Source organism: Cherax quadricarinatus, chromosome 87 (genome assembly GCF_038502225.1).
Source record: "Cherax quadricarinatus isolate ZL_2023a chromosome 87, ASM3850222v1, whole genome shotgun sequence".
NCBI lineage: Eukaryota > Metazoa > Arthropoda > Malacostraca > Decapoda > Parastacidae > Cherax > Cherax quadricarinatus.
Window position 1 is genome coordinate 15,949,777 of NC_091378.1, and position 24,520 is coordinate 15,974,296.

At 45.4% G+C, this 24,520-nt stretch overlaps 2 protein-coding genes across 2 annotated transcripts in view; one reads left to right on the plus strand and one right to left on the minus strand.

The window, feature by feature from the left end:
- LOC128703822 (lachesin) overlaps window positions 1-24,520 on the minus strand; it is a 1,052,338-nt gene that overhangs the window by 451,118 nt on the left and 576,700 nt on the right. The window lies entirely within an intron of this gene.
- The window catches only part of LOC128703821 (uncharacterized), a 102,460-nt gene that overhangs the window by 50,907 nt on the left and 27,033 nt on the right, over window positions 1-24,520 (plus strand). The window contains exons 5-6 of the mRNA XM_070103764.1: window positions 2,218-2,390; window positions 17,495-17,624. Coding sequence (XP_069959865.1) covers window positions 2,218-2,390; window positions 17,495-17,624 — 303 coding nt within the window. The remainder of the gene's footprint in view (window positions 1-2,217; window positions 2,391-17,494; window positions 17,625-24,520) is intronic.

Sequence of the window (24,520 nt, forward strand, 5' to 3'; positions counted from 1 at the left end):
GTATCGAAAAAGTCACTAGACTCATGATTTCGTGACAAATTGACCCAGTAAATGTGGCTAAAGTTAAAATCTTTCGTTAAAACATTTTTGTTATTTCGTCCCATAGAAGTCTACCTAGCGTGTTCCCTATCAAGGTGAGGCCTGTAAACCACACCCATGATTTGCTTTCCACTTTCCTCTAGAAACTGTATCCAAATACAGTATCCGTCACTTACACTTTTATATTTTATTTACTGCAAAAGTTTAAGTTATCTCTGTCATACATCGCCACTCCACCGACCTTCTCCTTGACCTCATCAGTAGAGAATAATTTATAGCCTTGTATGTGGCACTCAGAAGGCATTTCTCTATCTTCCAAGTTGAACCACGTCTCTGTTATAGCAATAATATTTATGCTTACTGAACGTGTAATTAATTTGATCTCATCTATCTTATTTCTAGTGCTCCTATTAGTATAGTTGATCTTAAATAATTAAGTCACTCGCTGCCCTTGAATGTCAATCTTGTTTTGTTGACAAATTCTTTTGTTCTTATTAGTAACTATATGATGAACAATAATGTCTGAATATTTCCCTCGGATATTCTGATAATTTATGGAGGTTTCATTCTTCGTGCTGTAAACTCTACGCTTCCCACACACCCATTCTTACCAAACCATATCACGGGGGGGTTTTGAACTCTTTGATTGCGGGTTCAAACCCCACCCGTGGTATGGTTTGTTTGCAATCTTGTCATTACGATTTCCTAAGACACTCATTCTTCTATCTTTAACACTTTAAAGTCCTAGGCAACTCATCAACGGCTCCCTCAACAGAGTTAGCTACTTTTATCATTCCTGCCACAGAGAAATATCTCTGGGGGCATGATGAAGCATTAGACACATGCGCAGTATATGTCTAATTCTTCATGTAGCGCCCCATTCCTTACATATATACATCAATTGTCCCAGATGTCAATAAATGAGACTGCAAGTTCTTTGCAGTACTTGTCTCGCCAGCAGTTTACACGAATTGCCCTACACGCTTCTCATAACATATGCGCCTTAACTGCAGAACTTATGAACTTATGTCTGTGCAAACCTCTGCACTTTCTTCAGTTTCTTGAAATGCCTATCAGGTGTTGATTCCATATTGGTGCTGCATATTCTAGTGATGGTTTGACACAGCGTATACTATGCTGTAAATGGCTCTTTGCTAACGTTCCTGAAAGCCTTTTTTTTCTACGTTTGCCAGACGCGCATCTCAGGTAATATGCGCCTCAGTGAGGTTTGTCGCCTTTACCCCCTCGAGCCGGTACTCCTCCTGTAGTCTTTGGTCGTCTCCAGTCATCATAACCTGCACTTGCTGGGATTGAATTCCAGCATCCAGTTATCAGTCCAGACCAGCAGCCTGTCAAGCTTCATTTGAAGTCTTAACTCCTCCTCACCAGTATATACTGTCCTCATTAGTTTCACATAAGCTGACAATAGATATATATCTCGGAATCTATTTCTTCCTTCATGTCGATGCATACAAGAAACATCAGCGGTCCTAGTACTGAACCATGTGGAACTCCACTCTTCACATGCGCCCATTTCAACACATGTTCTCAGACGTTATTTCCTTCCTGTTAAGTAATCATTGATACTGTAGTGCCTTCTCTGTTATTCCTGTTAGCTCATCTAGCTTTTGTCCTGGTCTCTTATGTGCTACTGTGTATGAAGTCATTTGACAGTACAAAACTATGCAATGGAGACTACAAAGGCACAATACCGTGAATGGAACAACACACAGATAACCCGCATATAGGAGCTTTTTTTCTCTTATGAGGGGGTTATTTGTGTAACAATATGCCATTTACACCAACCTGTCTCTCCTGCCTGGTAGGAAGGATTGCAAGACTGGATTTACCTTCTCTAAAGCTGAGTTGATTATTGTTCATGAACCTACGTCCTCACAGGTACCTCACCACTTTTTATTTGATAATCTTGTCCATAATCTTACATACTGTGCATGACAGGACACTGGCCTGTAATTTATTACTGTGTGCTCGTGTGTAAGTGTAAGTGAATGTGTGAATGGTTGTGTTTGTGTGTACCTGTTTGTAGATGTTTGTGAATGCGTGTGTGTTGTACTCACGCCTCCATAATAGATGATGGATTATCCATGAACCAGAAAATAACACATGATTTACAAGAATCTAATACTACAAAATTTATTTTTTTGTGCCCATTCACAGCTGTACAGGAGGCAGACATTGTGGGTCCACACGAGGTTTTTATACAGCACGGCTCCACCATCAGCCTCCACTGTGAGGTACTTGCAGGAGTGGAGGCAGTGGGATCCATACGTTGGCTGAGAGGAATCTCCACTCTTAACTACAGCTCACCAAGAGGAGGCATCAGCATGGAGGTATTTCACAACTCCTCAGTATTAATGTTAGACATATTCTGCTCCCGTATTTACACAAGATTTTTGGTGATGCTTAAATTTCCTGGGAATAATGACTAATGCACTATAATAACTAACATTACTTTCTCGCAACAAATATACATAATATGAAACAATTCATACTGGCAAAAAAAAAAAAAAAAAAAAAAAAACCTAACTTTTGTACACAGTACCGTCACAAACATTTAAAATAGTGTATTCAGCTTTTTTCAACACCGCAATTGCACAGCTTCAGAGCTCCACGATGTACTCTTCACCTTTCGTGACCTGAGTCAGTGATATCCGTGTTACCGTGACTTTTATAAAAATTACGAATTACTGGAGTTGTTACTGCTGCCCTACGAAATACTCTTTATAATTTTAACGAAAACTTTAGCGAGAAAAGATAATCGTCATCCGGACCCACCCAGGCTGACATACGAGCCTAAATATCTGAGGTTTAGCCAGTATTATCACTCCTCCACGATCATTCTGTCTCACCACCCACTTATATCCTTCTTATAACAATGTAGCAGCCACTGTTATGCCCTCTCTCTGTTGCCTCTACACTGCCGCCGTCTCCACTACAACCAGCCAACAAACTCCCCTACCACCGCCGCCACAGCAATTTCACAACCAAGGGTAACACGAGTTCAGATCAAGTTCCTCCTGCCTCTCGCATTTGCTGAACCACTACAACGACCATAAGGTAACTGCACACAAAATGCTTGCAAATGGAATAATAGGAAAAGTGTGTTTAACTTCCTAATAACTAAAACCCAAAGAGTAATAGCAAACAAAGTGATATCAGAGGTTGCCACTAAAAAGTTCTGTTCCCGATGAACGGTACTCTCTCCACTGCTCTTTCTCGTTCTCGTATCGAACCAAGACACGGATGTAAACCATAGCACCGTATTATCCTTGGCAGACCACTCAGAGATGCATGCAAGCAACATCTATGGAAGACACAGTGAGCCTATATGCTAGCATAAACAAATTCTTCCAGTGAGTTGCTTACGAAATGGGATGTTAAATATGTTGTGGTAAAATTAATGACATACGTCTGGAAGACTGGACAAACTCAAATCACTCATTTGAGAGGAAGTCTAGTGTGAGAGACTTGGGAGTAATCATGTCAGAGGGCTTCTCATTCATGCAACACAACAATGTTGTTATAGCAGCCTCGAGGGAAATAGTATATTGGAAAATCTGAACTTGCAAACCATGAAATGCCAAGCCTGTGATCAAATCAAATCAATTCAAGTTTATTCTCTATAAGGGTTACAATGTGGGGTTTACAGGATTTGGATATTGTGTGGTTTACATGTTATAAAATACTAATTACAGAGGGGGCCACTAGGACACCTAGCATGGCTAGGCATTTCGGGCAGAATTAGATTAATTCTTAACATTAAATCCTTACAGATTATGGTATTAAGGCTAGGCGACTATATTATAATTTGTAAGCTTAGTAATGTGAATGCTTTTGTTTTGGCACAATACAAAGTGTCTATATTGGAGTATCATAGGCAAACTTATGACTAGTTAGGATTCATTATTTTAAGATTAAGATTAGTATTTCTGTGTTTATAGTCAGTGGATGAGTGAGTGTAATTGTGAACCACCAGGCGGTTATCATATAGTTAGTTGTCGGGGTGAATCGGGGAGATAAGATGTTTTCTAACTGTAGTTTTGAAAGTGATGAGTGTGTCTGCAGTTCTAGAGTTTTCAGGTAGGGTGTTCCAGATTTTAGGTCCTTTGAAATACATTGAATATTTGTAAAGGTTTAGTCGGACACGGGGAATGTCATAGAGATGTTTGTGTCTGGTGTTATGCCTGTGGATCCTGTCACAACTATCAAGAAAGCGTTTTAGGTCAAGGTTAATATTGGAATTTAAGGTCCTGTAGATATAGATTGCACAGTAGTAAGTGTGGATGTTCTGAACAGGGAGTAAGTTTAGATCTATGAAGAGTGGGGGGGGGGAGGTGTTGCCAGGTATGGTACTCTTTAGGTCACTCATTCTCATTCTTCTAGAATACTGCTGTAAACTAACCGCTCCTTTAAGTCAGGCAAAATTGGAAACTTAAAAATAGAGAAAGTACAGTGATATCTTGTACGACTTCGATTAAGCACCTTAATTACTGGAAGCCTTTGAAGTCCCTTATAACATAAGCAAGAAAGATGTATCACAATCTAAACCTGGAAGATCAAAAATAAACAATACAGTGACTGGAACAATACATAGATAACATGCACAAAGGAGAATGGAACTTACGACTACGTTTTGGTCCGAGTAAGACCATTAACTAATTCTGGAAGACTGTGCAGCAAGTGGTCCCAAACTTGCACTCTGGAAAAGCCTCATATGAAAGCAAGATCCATTGCAGACGGTGCAAAATGTCTCTAGTGATAAACAAAGGCGTGATGAGTACACAGAGAGAGAACTCTAATAGACCTTAAGTTTTCAATACCTTTCTCTCTTGCATTACGTGAATTACCAACAAATCCCAAGATGTGAAGAATGGTTTTGAAAACCGACAAGTTGAAGAACTGAGACACTTAAGCAACATATGGGAATCTTATTAAAGAAACGTTTCACCACACAGTGGCTTCATCAGTCCATCACAAGGGTGATGGACTGAACACATCCTAAGGGACTGATTACCTGAAACTACTCCTCTCCTTATACCTTCCTGCTTTGCATTGGACTGATGAAGGCACTGTGTAGCGAAACGCGTCTTCAATAAGATTCCCATATGTTGCATAAGTGTCCCAGTTCTTCAAATCCCAAGATATCTTCATAAGGGCACTCGACAAGCCCTTCAAGCTAACCGCTGATCAGCCTGGCTGTGGTGCATACATTTGACTGCGGGCAGAAGGCACCAACAACCTGATTGATCAAACAAGCAACCACGAGGCCTATGCTGGGACCAGACAGCGGCTCAGTAAACCCGAGAAACAGCTACATGTAACTTACAGGAATCCATAAAAGAAAATATATTCAGTGATGTCCACACGTTTTGAAGTCACTTTGGATGCCGGACGATGGGAGAAATGTTCTATATATTAGACTGATGAAGCCACTGTTAGGGCGAAACGTTTTCTCAAAGATTTCGAAATGTTGCATATGTATCTCGTTCTTTACCTGGAGTCACTGGCAAGTTATTATTTTCCTTCTATTTAATTGTTTCAATGTTCTGTAATTACATTTTTCTTGCTATACTTGGGAAAAACTTGATTACATTTTGTTTTACTAATCAAATATTTGTTTGCAATTTTATATATTTGTTATTTTCAACAATACTCTGTTCTTAGAATTATTTTAACTGTGAAAATCGTTTTCTTTGTAATTTTATTTGTTTCACTGAGGATTTTCTTAGTCGTTGTTGCTTCTGCTTTCATCACTGCTTGTAGATATGTTGTAGTTGATGCTGCTTGCAGTGTAGCTGCTACTGCATGTACTGCTTGCAGTGTAGCTGCTACTGCATGTACTGCTTGCAATGTAGCTGCTACTGCACGTACTGCTTGCAGTGTAGCTGCTACTGCACGTACTGCTTGCAATGTAGCTGCTACTGCGCGTACTGCTTGCAATGTAGCTGCTACTGAACGTACTGCTTGCAGTGTAGCTGCTACTGCATGTACTGCTTGCAATGTAGCTGCTACTGCACGTACTGCTTGCAGTGTAGCTGCTACTGAACGTACTGCTTGCAATGTAGCTGCTACTGCACGTACTGCTTGCAGTGTAGCTGCTACTGCACGTACTGCTTGCAGTGTAGCTGATACTGCACGTACTGCTTGCAATGTAGCTGCTACTGCACGTACTGCTTGCAATGTAGCTGCTACTGCACGTACTGCTTGCAGTGTAGCTGCTACTGCACGTACTGCTTGCAGTGTAGCTGCTACTGCACGTACTGCTTGCAGTGTAGCTGCTACTGCACGTACTGCTTGCAATGTAGCTGCTACTGCACGTACTGCTTGCAATGTAGCTGCTACTGCACGTACTGCTTGCAATGTAGCTGCTACTGAACGTACTGCTTGCAATGTAGCTGCTACTGCACGTACTGCTTGCAGTGTAGCTGCTACTGCACGTACTGCTTGCAGTGTAGCTGCTACTGCAGGTACTGCTTGCAATGTAGCTGCTACTGCATGTACTGCTTGCAGTGCAGCTGCTGCTGCAAGTACTGCTTGCAGTGCAGCTGCTACTGCACGTACTGCTTGCAGTGCAGCTGGTGCTGCAAGTACTGCTTCTGCCTTCGTGAATGCCTCCTTCAACACCGCTGCCTTCAGCACTGCAGCCATTAACTCATTAACTCTGCTGTCCTCAACACTGTCACCTTCAACACTGCAGCCATTAACTCTGCTGTCCTCAACACTTTCACCTTCAACACTGCAACCATTAACACTGCTGTCCTCAACACTGTCACCTTCAACACTGCAGCCATTAACACTGTTGTCTTCAACACTGTCACCCTCAATACCACAACCATAAACACCGTTGTCTTCTACACTGTCACCTTCAACACTGCAACCATAAACACCGTTGTCTTCAATACCACCACTGTGGGAGAATTTCATTCCACCAGTCTCTCTCACTTTCCCCTCCCTAGGGAAGAGTGCCTGACCCAAGGGTCACCGTGATTGCTGGCACCGCCATCAAGTGGAGGAGATGAAAAGGGAGTTGCCAAATTGATTCCCCCACTCTTGGGGAGGCTGGGAATGATATCGTCGTCGTCTTGACAAATGTCAGTCGTCAATGATTTGATGTCAAGAGATGAGACCTTGACCCATAAGGTCTAAGGACCTGATATTCTCACACGTACAGAACACTTGATCAGCGTTCATTCCTCGCACAACTTACACCTTGGCCCAGGTACTAAGCTATGATTTTTAAAGTCGCGGGGATTTGTTTTGCTTCATCAAGTACCATGTAAACTTGTACACTACGTTAGGCGAGGGACGGGCAAGTGGCACCAAGGCAAATTTATAAATTTAATTGTGGTTTAATTAAAGGCTCATTTAAGTGATTTGTGGATCCCTGGAGCTTAAATGGGATTCTCAGTCAACTGAAGTGTATGTGGGGTTGTGGCCTTACCAGTTCGTTGTGTGTTATCCACAAGGATTTGTATGATATTTAGTCAGCGACTTCTCATTAAGTAAGGCAGAAGTGAACATAGGAGTATGTCCTGCCATTACGTCTCTAGTACCACTATTCGTTAGTCCATCGTACGACCTTCTTCGGTATAGATTACAATGCATAACCTTGTTCAAGGTAGGTAGGGACCTAGCATAGGCAGAGTGGTATAAGTTCAAGTCATTGGGAGTCCCAGAGTGGATCATTAGTGTCTCATACACGAGACTTATCGACTGAAGGTGCGGGATATTTCTGGCTGGGAAATGAATCAGACACCAGGTGCCATCAGAGACAATGACTGGTTAGTAACCAGTACACTTAGCAGTAATATAACCATACCAGAGGGTAAGGTTCGCACAATAGGTGAGCTTGAGAAGCCTGGGGTTTAGAATGGACAGAACTGTAGAGGATACTAATTAATTAGTGTTAGTCAGGTAAGAACCTCTTGACGTCGACAACGACCACCTTCAACACTGTATCCATCAACTGCTTTGTCCCCAACACTGCTTCCCCCTTACAACACTGACGCCTTCAACACTGACGCCTTCAACACTGACGCCTTCAACACTGACGCCTTCAACACTGACGCCTTCAACACTGACGCCTTCAACACTGACGCCTTCAACACTGACGCCATCAACACTGACGCCTTCAACACTGGCGCCTTCAACACTGACGCCATCAACACTGACGCCTTCAACACTGACGCCATCAACACTGACGCCATCAACACTGACGCCTTCAACACTGACGCCATCAACACTGACGCCATCAACACTGACGCCTTCAACACTGACGTCTTAAACACTGACGCCTTCAACACTGACGCCTTCAACACTGACGCCTTCAACACTGACGCCTTCAACACTGACGCCTTCAACACTGACGCCTTCAACACTGACGCCTTCAACACTGACCCCTTCAACACTGACGCCTTCAACACTGACGCCTTCAACACTGACGCCTTCAACACTGACGCCTTCAACACTGACGCCTTCAACACTGACGCCTTCAACACTGACGCATTCAACACTGACGCATTCAAAGCTGACGCATTCAAAGCTGACGCCTTCAACACCGTCATCTCTACCACTGTTGCTGTTCCAAGTATTACCACTGCAGCAACCACCAGTGCAGCAGCCACCAGTGCAGCAGCCACCAGTGCAGCAACCACCAGTGCAGCAGCCACCAGTGCAGCAACCACCAGTGCAGCAGCCACTAGTGCAGCAGCCACCAGTCCAGCAACCACCACTGTAGCAGCAGCCACTAGTGCAGCAGACACCTGTGCAGCAACCACCAGTGCAGCAGCCACCAGAGCAGCAACCACCAGAGCAGCAACCACCAGTGCAGCAGCCACCAGAGCAGCAACCACCAGTGCAGCAGCCACTAGTGCAGCAACCACCACTGTAGCAACAACCACCACTGCAGCAACAACCACCACTGCAGCAACAACCACCACTGCAGCAACGACCACCACTGTAGCAACGACCACCACTGCAACAGCAACCACCACTTCAGCAGCAACCACCACTGCAGCAACAACCACCACTGCAGCAACAACCACCACTACAGCAGCAACCACCACTGCAGCAACAACCACCACTGCAGCAGCAACCACCACTGCAGCAACAACCACCACTGCAGCAACAACCACCACTGCAGCAGCAGCAACCACCACTGTAGCAACAACCACCATTGCAGCAGCAACCACCACTGTACCAACAACCACCACTGCAGCAGCAACCACCACTGCAGCAGCAACCACCACTGCAGCAGTAAACACCACTGCAGCAGCAACCACCACTGCAGCAGCAACCACCACTGTAGCAACAACCACCACTGCAGCAACAACCACCACTGTAGCAACAACCACTACTGTAGCAACAACCACCACTGTAGCAGCAACCACCACTGCAGCAACAACCACCACTGCAGCTACAACCACAACTGCAGCAACAACCATTGCAGCAGCAACCACCACCGAAGCAACAACCACCACTGCAGCAACAACCACCACTGCAGCACCAACCACCACTGCAGCAACAACAACCATTGCAGCAGCAACCACCACCGAAGCAACAACCACCACTGCAGCAACAACCACCACTGCAGCAACAACCACCACTGCAGCAACAACCACCACTGCAGCAGCAACCACCACTGCAGAAACAACCACAACTGCAGCAACAACCACCACTGCAGCAACAACCAACACTGCAGCAACAACCACCACTGCAGCAACAACCTCCACTGCAGCAGCAACCACCACTGTAGGAACAACCACTACTGCAGCAACAACCACCAATGCAGCAACCACTGCAGCAGCAACCACCACTGCAGCAACAACCACCACTGCAGCAACAACCACTACTGCAGCAACAACCACCACTGCAGAAGCAACCACCACTGCTACAACAACCACCACTGCAGCAACAACCACTACTGCAGCAACAACCACCACTGCACCATCAACCACAACTGCATCAGTACCACCACTGCAGCAGCAACCACCACTGCAGCAACAACCACCACTGTAGCAACAACCACCACTGCAGCAACAACCACCACTGCAGCAACAACCACCACTGTAGCAACAACCACCACTGCAGCAACAACCACCACTGCAGCAACAACCACCACTGTAGCAACCACCACTGCAGCAACAACCACCTCTCCAGCAACAACCACCACTGTAGCAACCACCACTAAAGCAACAACCACCACTGTAGCAACAACCACCACTGTAGCAACAACCACCACTGCAGCAACAACCACTACTGCAGTCACCACCACTGCAGCAACAACCACCACTGCAGCAACCACCACTGTAGCAACCACCACCACTGCAGCAACAACCACCACTGTAGCAGCAACCACCACTGCAGCAACAACCACCACTGTAGCAACAACCACCACTGCAGCAACAACCACCACTGCAGCAACAACCACCACTGTAGCAACCACCACTGCAGCAACAACCACCTCTCCAGCAACAACCACCACTGTAGCAACAACCACCCCTGCAGCAACATCCACTACTGCAGTCACCACCACTGCAACAACAACCACCACTGCAGCAACAACCACCACTGCAGCAGCAACCACCACTGCAGAAACAACCACCACTGTAGCAACAACCACCTCTGCAGCAACAACCACCACTGCAGCAACAACCACCACTGCAGCAACAACCACCACTGCAGCAACCACCACCACTGCAGCAACCACCACTGCAGCAGCAACCACCACTGCAGCAACAACCACCACTGCAGCAACCACCACTGCAGCAACAACCACCACTGCAGCAACAACCACTGCAGCAACCACCACTGCAGCAACAACCACCACTGCAGCAACAACCACTGCAGCAGCAACCACCACTGCAGCAACAACCACCACTGCAGCAGCAACCACCACTGCAGCAGCAACCACCACTGCAGCAACAACCACCAGTGCAGCAACAACCTGTGCAGCAACAACCACCAGTGCAGCAACAACTACCACTGCAGCAACAACCACCACTGCAGCAGCAACCACCACTGCAGCAACAACCACCATTGCAGCAACAACCACCACTGCAGCCACAACCACCACTGCAGCCACAACCACCACTGCAGCAACAACCACCACTGCAGAAGCAACCACCACTGCAGCAGCAACCACCACTGCAGCAACAACCACCACTGCAGCAGCAACCACCACTGCAGCAACAACCACCAGTGCAGCAACAACTACCACTGCAGCAACAACCACCACTGCAGCAGCAACCACCACTGCAGCAGCAACCACCACTGCAGCAACAGCCACCATTGCAGCAACAACCACCACTGCAGCCACAACCACCACTGCAGCCACAACCACCACTGCAGCAACAACCACCACTGCAGCAGCAACCACCACTGCAGCAACAACCACCACTGCAGCAACAACCACCACTGCAGCAGCAACCACCAGTGCAGCAACCACCACCAGTGCAGAAACAACCACCACTGCAGCAACAACCACCACTGCAGCAACAACCACCACTGCAGCAACAACCACCAGTACAGCAACAACCACCACTGCAGCAGCAACCAGCACTGCAGTAGCAACCACCACTGCAGCAACAACCACCATTGCAGCAACAACCACCACTGCAGCAACAACCACCAATGCAGCAACAACCACCACTGCAGGAACCACCACTGCAGCAACAACCACCACTGCAGGAACCACCACTGTATCAACAACCACCAATGCAGCAACAAACACCACTGCAGGAACCACCACTGCAGCAACAACCACCACTGCAGCAACAACCACCACTGCAGCAACAACCACCACTGCAGCAACAACCACCACTGCAGCAACAACCACCACTGCAGGAACCACCACTGCAGCAACAGCACCAATGCAGCAACCACCACTGCAGGAAACACCACTGCAGCAACAACCACCACTGCAGCAACATCCACCACTGCAGCAACATCCACCACTGCAGCAACAACCCCCACTGCAGCAGCAACCACCACTGCAGCAACAACCACCACTGCAGCAACAACCACCACTGCAGCAGCAACCACCACTGTAGCAACAACCACAACTGCAGCAACGACCACCACTGCAGCAGCAACCACCACTTCAGCAGCAACCACCACTGCAGCAGCAACCACCACTGTAGCAACAACCACCACTGCAGCAACAACCACCACTGTAGCAACAACAACCACTGTAGCAACAACGACCACTGTAGCAGCAACCACCACTGCAGCAACAACCACCACTGCAGCAGCAACCACCACTGCAGCAACAACCACCACTTCAGTAGCAACCACCACTGCAGCAACAACCACCACTACAGCAGCAACCACCACTGCAGCAACAACCACCACTGCAGCAACAACCACCACTGCAGCAGCAGCAACCACCACTGTAGCAACAACCACCATTGCAGCAGCAACCACCACTGTAGCAACAACCACCACTGCAGCAGCAACCACCACTGCAGCAGCAACCACCACTGCAGCAGCAACCACCACTGCAGCAGTAACCACCACTGCAGCAGTAACCACCACTGCAGCAGCAACCACCACTGCAGCAACAACCACCACTGTAGCAGCAACCACCACTGCAGCACCAACCACCACTGCAGCACCATCACTGCAGCAACAACCACCACTGCAACAGCAACCACCACTGTAGCAACAACCACCATTGCAGCAGCAACCACCACTGAAGCAACAACCACCACTGCAGCAACAACCACCACTGCAGCAACAACCACCATTGCAGCAACAACCACCACTGTAGCAACAACCACCACTGTAGCAACAACCACCACTGCAGCAGCAACCACGAGTGCAGCAACAACCACCACTGTAGCAACAACCACTGCAGCAGCAACCACCACTGTAGAAACAACCACAACTGCAGCAACAACCACCACTGCAGCACCAACCACCACTGCAGCAACAACCACCACTGCAACCGCAACCACCACTGTAGCAACAACCACCATTGCAGCAGCAACCACCACTGAAGCAACAACCACCACTGCAGCAACAACCACCACTACAGCAACAACCACCACTGCAGCAACAACCACCACTGTAGCAACAACCACCACTTTAGCAACAACCACCGCTGCAGAAGCAACCACCACTGCAGCAACAACCACAACTGCAGCAACAACCACCAGTGCAGCAACAACCACCACTGCAGCAACAACCACCACTGCAGCAACAACCACCACTGCAGCAACAACCACTGCAACAGCAACCACCACTGCAGCAACAACCACCACTGCAACAAGAACCACTACTGCAGCAACAACCACCACTGCAGCAGCAACCACCACTGCTACAACCACCACCACTGCTACAACAACCACCATTGCAGCAACAACCACCACTGCACCAACAACCTCCACTGCACCAACAACCATCACTGCAGCAACCACCACTGTAGCAACCACCACCTCTGTAGCAACAACCACCACTGCAGCAACAACCACCACTGTAGCAGTAACCACTACTGCAGCAACAACCACCACTGTAGCAACAACCACCACTGCAGCAACAACCACCACTGCAGCAACAACCACCACTGTTGCAGTAACCACCACTGCAGCAACAACCACAACTCCAGCAACAACCACCACTGTAGCAACAACCACCCCTGCAGCAACAACCACTACTGCAGTCACCACCACTGCAGCAACAACCACCACTGCAGCAACAAACACCACTGTAGCAGCAACCACCACTGCAGCAACAACCACTTCAGCAACAACCACCACTGCAGCAACAACCACCACTGCAGCAACAACCACCACTGCAGCAGCAACCATCACTGCAGCAGCAACCACCACTGCAGCAACAACCACCACTGCAGCAACAACCACCACTGCAGCAACAACCACCACTGCAGCAGCAACCACCACTGCAGCAACAACCACCAGTGCAGCAACCTGTGCAGCAACAACCACCACTGCAGCAACAACCACCACTGTAGCAACAACCACCACTGCAGCAACAACCACCACTGCAGCAACAACCACCATTGCAGCAACCACCACTGTAGCAACAACCACCACTGCAGCAACAACCACCACTGCAGCAACAACCACCACTGCAGCAACAACCACCACTGCAGCAACAACCACCACTGCAGCAACAACCACCACTGCAGCAACAACCACCACTGTAGCAACAACCACTGCAGCAACAACCACCACTGCAGCAACAACCACCACTGCAGCAACAACCACCACTGCAGCAACAACCACCTCTGCAGCAACAACCACCACTGCAGCAACAACCACCACTGCAGCAACAACCACCACTGCAGCAACAACCACCACTGCAGCAACAACCACCACTGCAGCAACAACCACCACTGTAGCAACAACCACCACTGCAGCAACAACCACCACTGTAGCAACAACCACCACTGTAGCAACAACCACCACTGCAGCAACAACCACCACTGCAGCAACAACCACCACTGCAGCAACAACCACCACTGCAGCAACAACCATCACTGCAGCAACAAATACCACTGCAGCAACAACCACCACTGCAGCAACAACCACCACTGCAGCAACAACCACCACTGCAGCAACAACCACCACTGCAGCAACAACCACCACTGCAGCAACAACCACCACTGCAGCAACAACCACCACTGCAGCAACAACCACCACTGTAGCAACAACCACCACTGTAGCAACAACCACCATGGCAGCAACAACCACCACTGCAGCAACAACCACCACTGTAGCAACAACCACCACTGTAGCAACAACCACCACTGCAGCAACAACCACCACTGCAGCAACAACCACTGTAGCAACAACCACCACTGCAGCAACAACCACCACTGCAGCAACAACCACCACTGCAGCAACAACCACCACTGCAGCAACAACCACCACTGCAGCAACAACCACCACTGTAGCAACAACCACCACTGCAGCAACAACCACCACTGCAGCAACAACCACCACTGCAGCAACCACCACTGCAGCAACAACCACCACTGCAGCAACAACCACCACTGCAGCAACAACCACCACTGCAACAACCACCACTGCAGCAACAACCACCACTGCAGCAACAACCACCACTGTAGCAACAACCACCACTGTAGCAACAACCACCACTGCAGCAACAACCACCACTGCAGCAACAACCACCACTGCAGCAACCACCACTGCAGCAACAACCACCACTGTAGCAACAACCACCACTGTAGCAACAACCACCACTGCAGCAACAACCACCACTGCAACAACAACCACCACTGCAGCAACAACCACCACTGCAGCAACAACCCCCACTGCAGCAACAACCACCACTGCAACAACCACCACTGCAGCAACAACCACCACTGCAGCAACAACCACCACTGCAACAACAACCACCACTGCAGCAACAACCACCACTGCAGCAACAACCACCACTGCAACAACAACCACCACTGCAGCAACAACCACCACTGCAGCAACAACCACCACTGCAACAACCACCACTGCAGCAACAACCACCACTGCAGCAACAACCACCACTGCAGCAACAACCACCACTGCAACAACAACCACCACTGCAGCAACAACCACCACTGCAGCAACAACCACCACTGCAACAACCACCACTGTAGCAACAACCACCACTGCAGCAACAACCACCACTGCAGCAACAACCACCACTGTAGCAACAACCACCACTGCAGCAACAACCACCACTGCAGCAACAACCACCACTGCAGCAACAACCACCACTGCAGCAACAACCACCACTGCAGCAACAACCACCACTGCAGCAACAACCACCACTGCAGTTTAACTCCCACCTTCTCTGTTAATGTTTTATAGTCACTGTTACATCTGTTTTTCCTCTACTAAATGCTTTTGTTTTTGAGGTTAGTGCTATTATTCCTTTTAGCTTTTGTTTAATGATAATAGTGTTTGATGATGATGATGATGATGATGATGGTGATGATGATGATGATGATGATGATGATGATGGTGATGGTGATGGTGATGATGATGATGATGATGACGATGGTGATGGTGATGATGATGATGATGATGATGACGATGGTGATGGTGATGATGACGATGACGATGGTGATGATGTTGATGGTGATGGTGATGATGATGATGATGATGGTGATGATGGTGATGATGATGATAATGGTGATGGTGATGGTGATGATGGTGATGATGGTGATGATGGTGATGATGGTGATGATGGTGATGATGATGATGATGATGATGACACCGTACATAAGACATGGCCTCACTTTCTTCTGTACCTCAGATATTGCCATTATGGACTTGGTTTCTATACAGTTGTGTACCATTTCAATTTTTTCTTGTTCTGTCTTCAGCAGTTCAATTGGGAATTCACGTCTTTTTCTCAATGCTTAGTAATTGGTTGACTGATTTTACTAGTTTATCTTTCAGCTTCTAACTTTTCCTCTTCTAGTTTTTTCAAAGAAATATGATTCTTGTCTTGTGCTTTTCATTGTTATCACGTTTTGTTTATGTTTTTGATAATTTCACAGCAGGAAATATAATGTGATAATAACTTTTATTTCTACATGATGCAACTTATACAGACCATAGCTGACACCCATGACATTCTCTATAAAAAACTTTGCGTGTGGAGCATTTTAAGAAACTTAGGTTAATCTTGTCTCTCAGGATGCGACCCACACCAGTCGACTAACACCCAGGTACCTACTTACTGCTAGGTGCACAGGGCCAGCAGGTGTCTTAAGGAAACACCCCCTGTTTCCACCTGTATCGGGGATCGAACCACGGACACCAAGCCACGGGAGCAGTTTTAAATTAGTCTAGAGTATATATTTAAAAATTTATCTCCTGTTTTCTTGTGTTTGAGTCGTCACCTTGTTCCTAAATAGGCATCAAAACCTGCTCTATCCCTTTACTGCCTATTTATTTTCATCTATTCTGTCTTCCTCGTCCGCTCACTAACATCTCCGGCATCTTACACTTTGTTCTGTTCTCCCACTACCTACTACCATCCCTTTTCCGTAGCTCGGTTGCTAGCGGACTCGGCTTACACACTGAGGTCTGTGGTTCGATCCCCGGTATGAACCTATTAGGGCGCGTTTTGTTGAGAAACCTGCTGTCCCTGTTTACTTAGCAGTAAACAGGTACCCGAGTGTCAGTCGGCTGGTGTGGGTCGCGTCCTGGGGACAATATTAGCCTAATTTTCAGGAGATGCTCTGTATAACAAAGGGCTTTCTATGTGACTCACTAAATCGTAATGACACGATTGCTAACAAACCATACCACGGGTGGGGTTTAAACCCGCGATCTCTGATCGCAGGTTCAAACCCCCACCCGTGGTATGGTTTGGCTTTCTATACAGTATATCACTGATGTCAGTTACATCTTTATACGTCCCCAGCCTGTTACGCACCCTTTTATTCTCCCATGCACAGGTGGAGAAAACTCCCACTAAGACGATGTCCAGACTTCACATCACACGAGCGGAGAAAGCCGACTCTGGTAACTACACCTGTGCTCCCACGTACTCACGCCCGGATTCTGTTATCGTTCACGTTGTCAATGGTAAGTATTGCCAGTGTGGTGCATTTATATGGAAGAAAATGCGTATATGGAGCAAGTGGCTGTGTGCGTACAAACGGGATAAGAGGAGACAGAAATAAGGAAGAGAGAAAATGGGGATGATAGGCTTCTGGTAAATGAGTACGGGAAAAATGGTGATGAAAAAAGGGTTTAGTCTTGACGAACGAGAGTGTATAAGAAGCCATTAATAAGGTGTAGAGGAGCAGGCTGCGCACCTTATAACCCTCATGTTTGCAAGAATGATGATTAACGTTTTCTTGGCAATATAAACACAAATGCAGTATAATGTGATCCTTTATTGACTACGTTTCGCCCACACAGTGGGCTTTTTCAAGTCACAAACAGAACTACCTGGGGTGGAAGGAACGCGAGTATTTATAGTCCGGCTGAGGTCAGGTGAAGAATGCTGCATCTGATGATGTACCGAGTTGGGTTGTAGAGTCTAAAAACTTGGGTAGCTTGGAAAGGAGACTGGACAAGTTTGTGAGCAGACCTTCTACAGTGTTCTTATGTGGGATAGCGATGAAGAAGTTTCTTGGCAAGTGGTTCAGCTATGTTATAGAAGCCACTATTCTGGTTGAAGTTGTCGGATATAGAAATAAGTGATGATTCCAGGATTCTTCGGTATTGAAGAATCCTGGAATCATCACTTATTTCTATATCCGACAACTTCAACCAGAATAGTGGCTTCTATAACATAGCTGAACCACTTGCCAAGAAACTTCTTCATCGCTATCCCACATAAGAACACTGTAGAAGGTCTGCTCACAAACTTGTCCAGTCTCCTTTCCAAGCTACCCAAGTTTTTAGACTCTACAACCCAACTCGATACATCATCAGATGCAGCATTCTTCACCTGACCTCAGCCGGACTATAAATACTCGCGTTCCTTCCACCCCAGGTAGTTCTGTTTGTGACTTGAAAAAGCCCACTGTGTGGGCGAAACGTAGTCAATAAAGGATCACATTATACTGCATTTGTGTTTATATTGCCATTGTGTCGGTATTTTATACCATTTATTTCCATTAACGTTTTCTTACTACTAGTGTACTCACCTAGTTGAGGTTGCAGGGGTCGAGTCCAAGCTCCTGGCCCCGCCTCTTCACTGGTCGCTACTAGGTATGAACATTTGCCTGTAAGATCGTGCCTTTATGTTCGCAACAGAGAGTCTATGTGAAGTGGTTTCTCCGAGAGAAAGTAAATACATGATTAATTATGAGACAGTGTGTATATATGTTTGCCACAGAGATAGTGTATATATCCTTGTTACTGAGTGTATATACCTTTGTTACTGAGATAGTGTATATATCCTCGTTACTGAGACAGTGTATATAGATTTGTCTGAGTTAGCATATATATATATATGTCAGTCTGTGAAATAGTCTATATATATTTGACTCCCTGATAGTCTATATATGGTCTTTTGAGGTGTATATGCATATTTTTTTTTTTTTTTGACGATGAATATAAGATATCCCTTGTGATAGTTAATGTTAGACTTTGTAATATTGAAATTAAACATTCATTTGGTAATTCATTTTCATCATTCTGTGTGTTTGTGTGTTATAAATGGTTTAAAAAAGCGACAAGTTGAATACTGAGACACTTGTGCAACATATGGGAATCTTTATTTAGGAAACGTTTCGCCACATAGTGACTTCATCAGTCCAATACAAAGCAGAAAGGTGTAAGGAGAGGAGGAGTTTGAGGTAGTCAGTTCCTCAGCCTGGAGTTGATATGTTGAGTCCATCAATCTTGTAGAATGTACAGCATAGGGCTGTAGACGTGGCTTATATACTGTAGTCAGGTGAGGCGAAGCAGGAGGAGGTGGGGTCATAGTCGTACTATCCACTAGTCGAAGTAGATCTTCGTCCAATGGTTGGACAAGGTTGAAGAATTCAAGGATTCATGAGATCTTGATACAAAGAATTCTTCAACACTTTTCCTACCTTAGGACGAAGACCTACTTCGACTAGTGGATAGTACCACTATGACCCCCGCCTCCTCCTGCTTCACCTCACCTGACTACAGTATATAAGCCACGTCTACAGCCCTATGCTGTACATTCTACAAGATTGATGGACTCAACATATCAACTCCAGGCTGAGGGACTGATTACCTCAAACTACTCCTCTCCTTACACACTTCTGATTTGTATTGGTCTGATGAAACCACTGTGTGGCGAAACGTTTCCTCAATAAAGATTCCCATATGTTGCATAAGTGTCTCAATCTTCATCCTGTGTGTTTATATATCTGGCTGGAACTGAGATGTGTATAAGTCTGTCTCTGAGACGGTGTGTTTATATATCTGACTGAAACTGTTGATCAAAACACAAACAGCAGTGGAAACCTCAAGACAACGTTTCGCCCCTGAAGCAAACTTTTTTTTCAAGTCTCTGAGGTAGTGTACATAAGTTTATGTTTGAAGTAAATAATAACAGTAAATTTTACTCTGAGATTCTTAGAATCTATTTTCATTTGTGAGAAATATAACAGACGTGACGATGGGATCTGGAGAGTTTCTGGAGAGAGTTCCGGGGGTCAACGCCCCCGCGGCCCGGTCTGTGACCAGGCCTCCTTAGGTCAGTGTCCCAGGATGCGACCCACACCAGTCGACTAACACCCAGGTACCCATTTTACTGATGGGGAACATAGACAACAGGTGGAAAGAAACACGTCCAATGTTTCTACTCTGGCTGGGAATCGAACCCAGGCCCTCACCGTGTGAAGCGAGAGCGTTAACCACCAGGCCACCAGATGAGGATTTATTAAAATGTGACGAAAGGAACGTAAGAAAATGTGAGCAGTGCAGTAGGCCTTAAGGCTCAGGCTAGGTAGGTCTAACTCACAACCGTACCCTCTCACATGGAACTCTAAAGTTTTCTCATCATTTGCGATTCTTGGGAGTTACCTCCAGTTTTTTTATTTTTTTTTTGATATTCCGTCTATATCTGAATTGGACCAATTGGAATTTGTTGCAAAAAATTCTGTTTTGGTTGTCTGTTTTCATCTCATTAATTATTCGCCTTCATATGCTCCGGGTTTCCGTTTGTCGACTTCATTCGTATTCTCCACATTTTAGACCTGTCTAAAGAGTGCAGATACAGCGTCTACAGCTTATCTTCGTATGAATTTCTGCTACATTGGACCATTATCGTTATTCTGTGTGTTATCATTCTGTGTGTTTTCCATCATCTACTAGAGTTTTCAAATCTTGTTACCTTCTGTCAACACATTTCTGACAAGTCTAAATCTACAACATTATCAATGAAGACAGTCCAGCTATTTCTTCTCAAAAGTTAGGCAGGAATCTTGAGATCATAAAGTTCTCTCTACGTCTCAGCGAGGCGGATAAGACGGGAGACAGGAGCGACTATCCACCAGCAAATATATGCAGTTTTTTTTTCTTAAGACTCAGGTTGCTGGGAATATCTCTGGGTTGATCCTTTCAATCTGCTTAAGATTTCTCGATATAAGCGAAGCTCTGGTACTCTGCTTCATGTACTCTTCTAGCTGGAACACCAACGACATGCTGAGATTAGCTCGTCTCTCGTGATTTGCATCAGTGTTTTGCACCCACCTTGATACATTTCGGGAGGGCAACGTATTTTAGTCACAGCAAGAAGCGTATTTTTGCCGCAGTGGGGGAACGTATTTTTCTGTGTTATCCTACTTTAAAATGCAAGAATCGCAACTTTATTCCGGTACTATAATAAAAAAACAAATGAAAACCTGTCTTTTGTACATGTAACTCAGAAGATTTTTTCGTTACTGAGCTGCAGTGAAAAATAATTGGGACCCCTCGACTTTATCAAAATCTGGAAGATATATTAGAGAGATTTCAGAGAAAAGTTACATAATTCTCACCATCACTCAGAACAAAACCTTATGAAGAAAGACACAAGATTTGAATTTTTCTTAGACATGGAGACACCGTGATGCCATTATAACCCTGTAGAAATGTACTGGTTTCGACACTCGGACATGAGGAATTACTGTGCGTGTTGAACGAGTCCATAACACGAAACAGGCCTCGTGGCTTGATGGCTGAAGCTCTCGAGTCACACGACGAGCGTCCGGGTTCGATTCCCGGCAAGGGCAGAAACATTGGGCGTGTTTCTTTATACTGGTTCCCTATGTTCACCCATCAGTATAATGGGTACCTGGGTGTTAGTGGACTGGTGTGGGTCACATCCCGGGACATAACCGACCTAATTTGTTGGAAATGCTCAGCATAACAAGCGGCTTTCTATATAGTAATATGTCATTGATGTCAGCTATGTTCTGTGTAAGTTGTATCATGTACCTGTAGAAATAAAGATAATTATTATTATTATTATTATTATTATTATTATTATTATTAAAAGCAGAAGATGCAACACAGGTATATGCAACGTTTTCTCGCAAACGGAATAAAAGATGGTAGCAAACTGTTGCGTTGTGTTGCAGCCACAAGACTGTTTCAAGAAGCAGCTGGACATACAGGTTACAAGCACAGGACTCGGATATATACGCAAATAACCCGCACATAGAAGAGAGGAGCTTACGACGACGTTTCGGTCCGACTTGGACTTTGTAAATGGTCCAAGTCGGACCGACACGTCGTCGTAAGCTTCTCTCTTGTATGTGTGGGTTATTTGTGTGTCGTTCCAGTCAGGGTATTGTGTCTTTTTCTGTTATTTAAGCTCAAATTATATATATATATATATATATATATATATATATATATATATATATATATATATATATATATATATATATATAATGTCGTGCCGAATATGTAAAACTGGTCAATTAGCAAGAACTCACTTAAAATTAAGTCCTTTCCGAAATTTTCTCTTATACGTTTAAAGATATATTTTTTTCATTAATGATAATGTAAAAAAAATTAATTTTGCACCAAAAGAATCTTAGAAAACTTACCTAACCTTATTATAACAAGAACAATTTATTTTAGCCTAACCTAACTAAATATAGTGGTTGTCGAAGTCAGATGTTGAAAGGTTAGGTCCCTCCCTTAGTGAGAGGGGCTGGGTTTGAGAGGGACCTAACCTTTCAACATCTGAGTTCTTACCTCTCCTAGTGGCCTACGTCTCACCTCCTGGCGCTATAAAATCTCCATCCTGTCACTTCTTCTCCATATTGTTTCATACTATGGAACAATGCTCTTCTCCAGACTGAGGGACTGACCACCTCAAAACTTTAAGGGTGATGGACTGATTACATCGTCTTCAAGTATCTTCTGCTTCTATCAACTTTTCTGTACTTGACTGAAGAAGCCTACTGTGTAGGCGAAACGTTTCATAATAAAGATACCTAACTGTTGCATATGTGTCTTACCTAACAACTAACTAAATATATTTTAGATTTGTTTACAGCAATTTAATACTAAACAAACACAGTGAAATATTTTTCGTTAGGTTCAGAATGATTTTGGCGAAATTATTGCATACACAAATTTTCACTTGTCATATATGGCAAGATGAACGTTGCTATTTAAGCCAAGATCGCAAGTTCTGCCTATTCGGCACGACATAATGCTTATAATGCAGGATATTCTTCATGGGGAAGTGGAACGAATTCTTCCTCCGTAAGCCATGCGTGTCGTAAGAGGCGACTAAAATGCCGGGAGCAAGGGGCTAGTAACCCCTTCTCCTGTATATATTACTAAATGTAAAAGGAGAAACTTTCGTTTTTCGTTTTGGGCCACCCTGCCTCGGTGGGATACGGCCAGTGTGTTGAAAGAATATATATATATATATATATATATATATATATATATATATATATATATATATATATATATATATATATATGTCATAAAACGAGATAAGTTATAGTGACCAGTTAGGTCTATGATGAGAGAGGACGGGAGTTATGTTGCCAAGAACACTCGCTCCCTCACTCACAAAGATCACAGTAAACCATGCAGACCATCATACACATTCAGAAGATGGGGGCAGGTTGAAGGCAGCAGATTCCACATGTCTGTTCAGTGACTGTAAACATTAAAATGGTTGCCAACAGCAACTCAGTCAATAGTGATAGTCATAGAGGGTTGTGGTAGTCAACAGTACTATTGGTAACCAGATAATCACTGGTACAAACAACTCTGAGTGTGTAAGAAAGGTATATAATACCGACAAGATGAAATTAAGACACATGTGCAACATCTGGGTATCTTTATTGTAGACGTTTCGCCATCCATTCTTGCACAACTTGTCAGACACTGCAACATCATGGAATCTTGGTTCTGAGGACATGTACATAACCTTCACGACTACAACTACTACTACAACTAACCCATCTCTTTGGGAAGGACCTACTTCCACTGGGGAATTCCGCCTACCAGTGAATATGCCTTCGTCTGCTACACCTGACGTTACTATATAAGCGCCAGGCTCCTTGCTTCTGCTTCAGAATCTCCACGACTATGGTGCTCTTCGCACATACTCCCAGGTTGAGGGACTGATTACCTCATCTTCTGTACATAGTTCTACTGTCTTCAAGCTATGTCCTAGAATTTGTATTGATAAAGCCACTGGATGGCGAAACGTCTACAATAAAGATACCCAGATGTTGCACATGTGTCTTAATTTCAACTCTGAGTGTGAGGGTGATACAAAGTCAAATATACAAACTCTACTAATTTGCTAGAGATAGTTGTAGCCAGCATCTTATTTCCAGTTCCATCTCTCCTGTAAATTTCGTTGCATTTTTCAAACAGAGTCAGAGGTATGGTATATTTCTTCACCTCTCTTTACTTACCGGCAGTGACTGGAGGGTAGGGAAAGAGACTTCTGCGTAATTCACAATAGTCAGTAATCTATCTAAAAGTGGATATCAAACTCTCTGTGCCCCCCTCCTCTTTCTCTC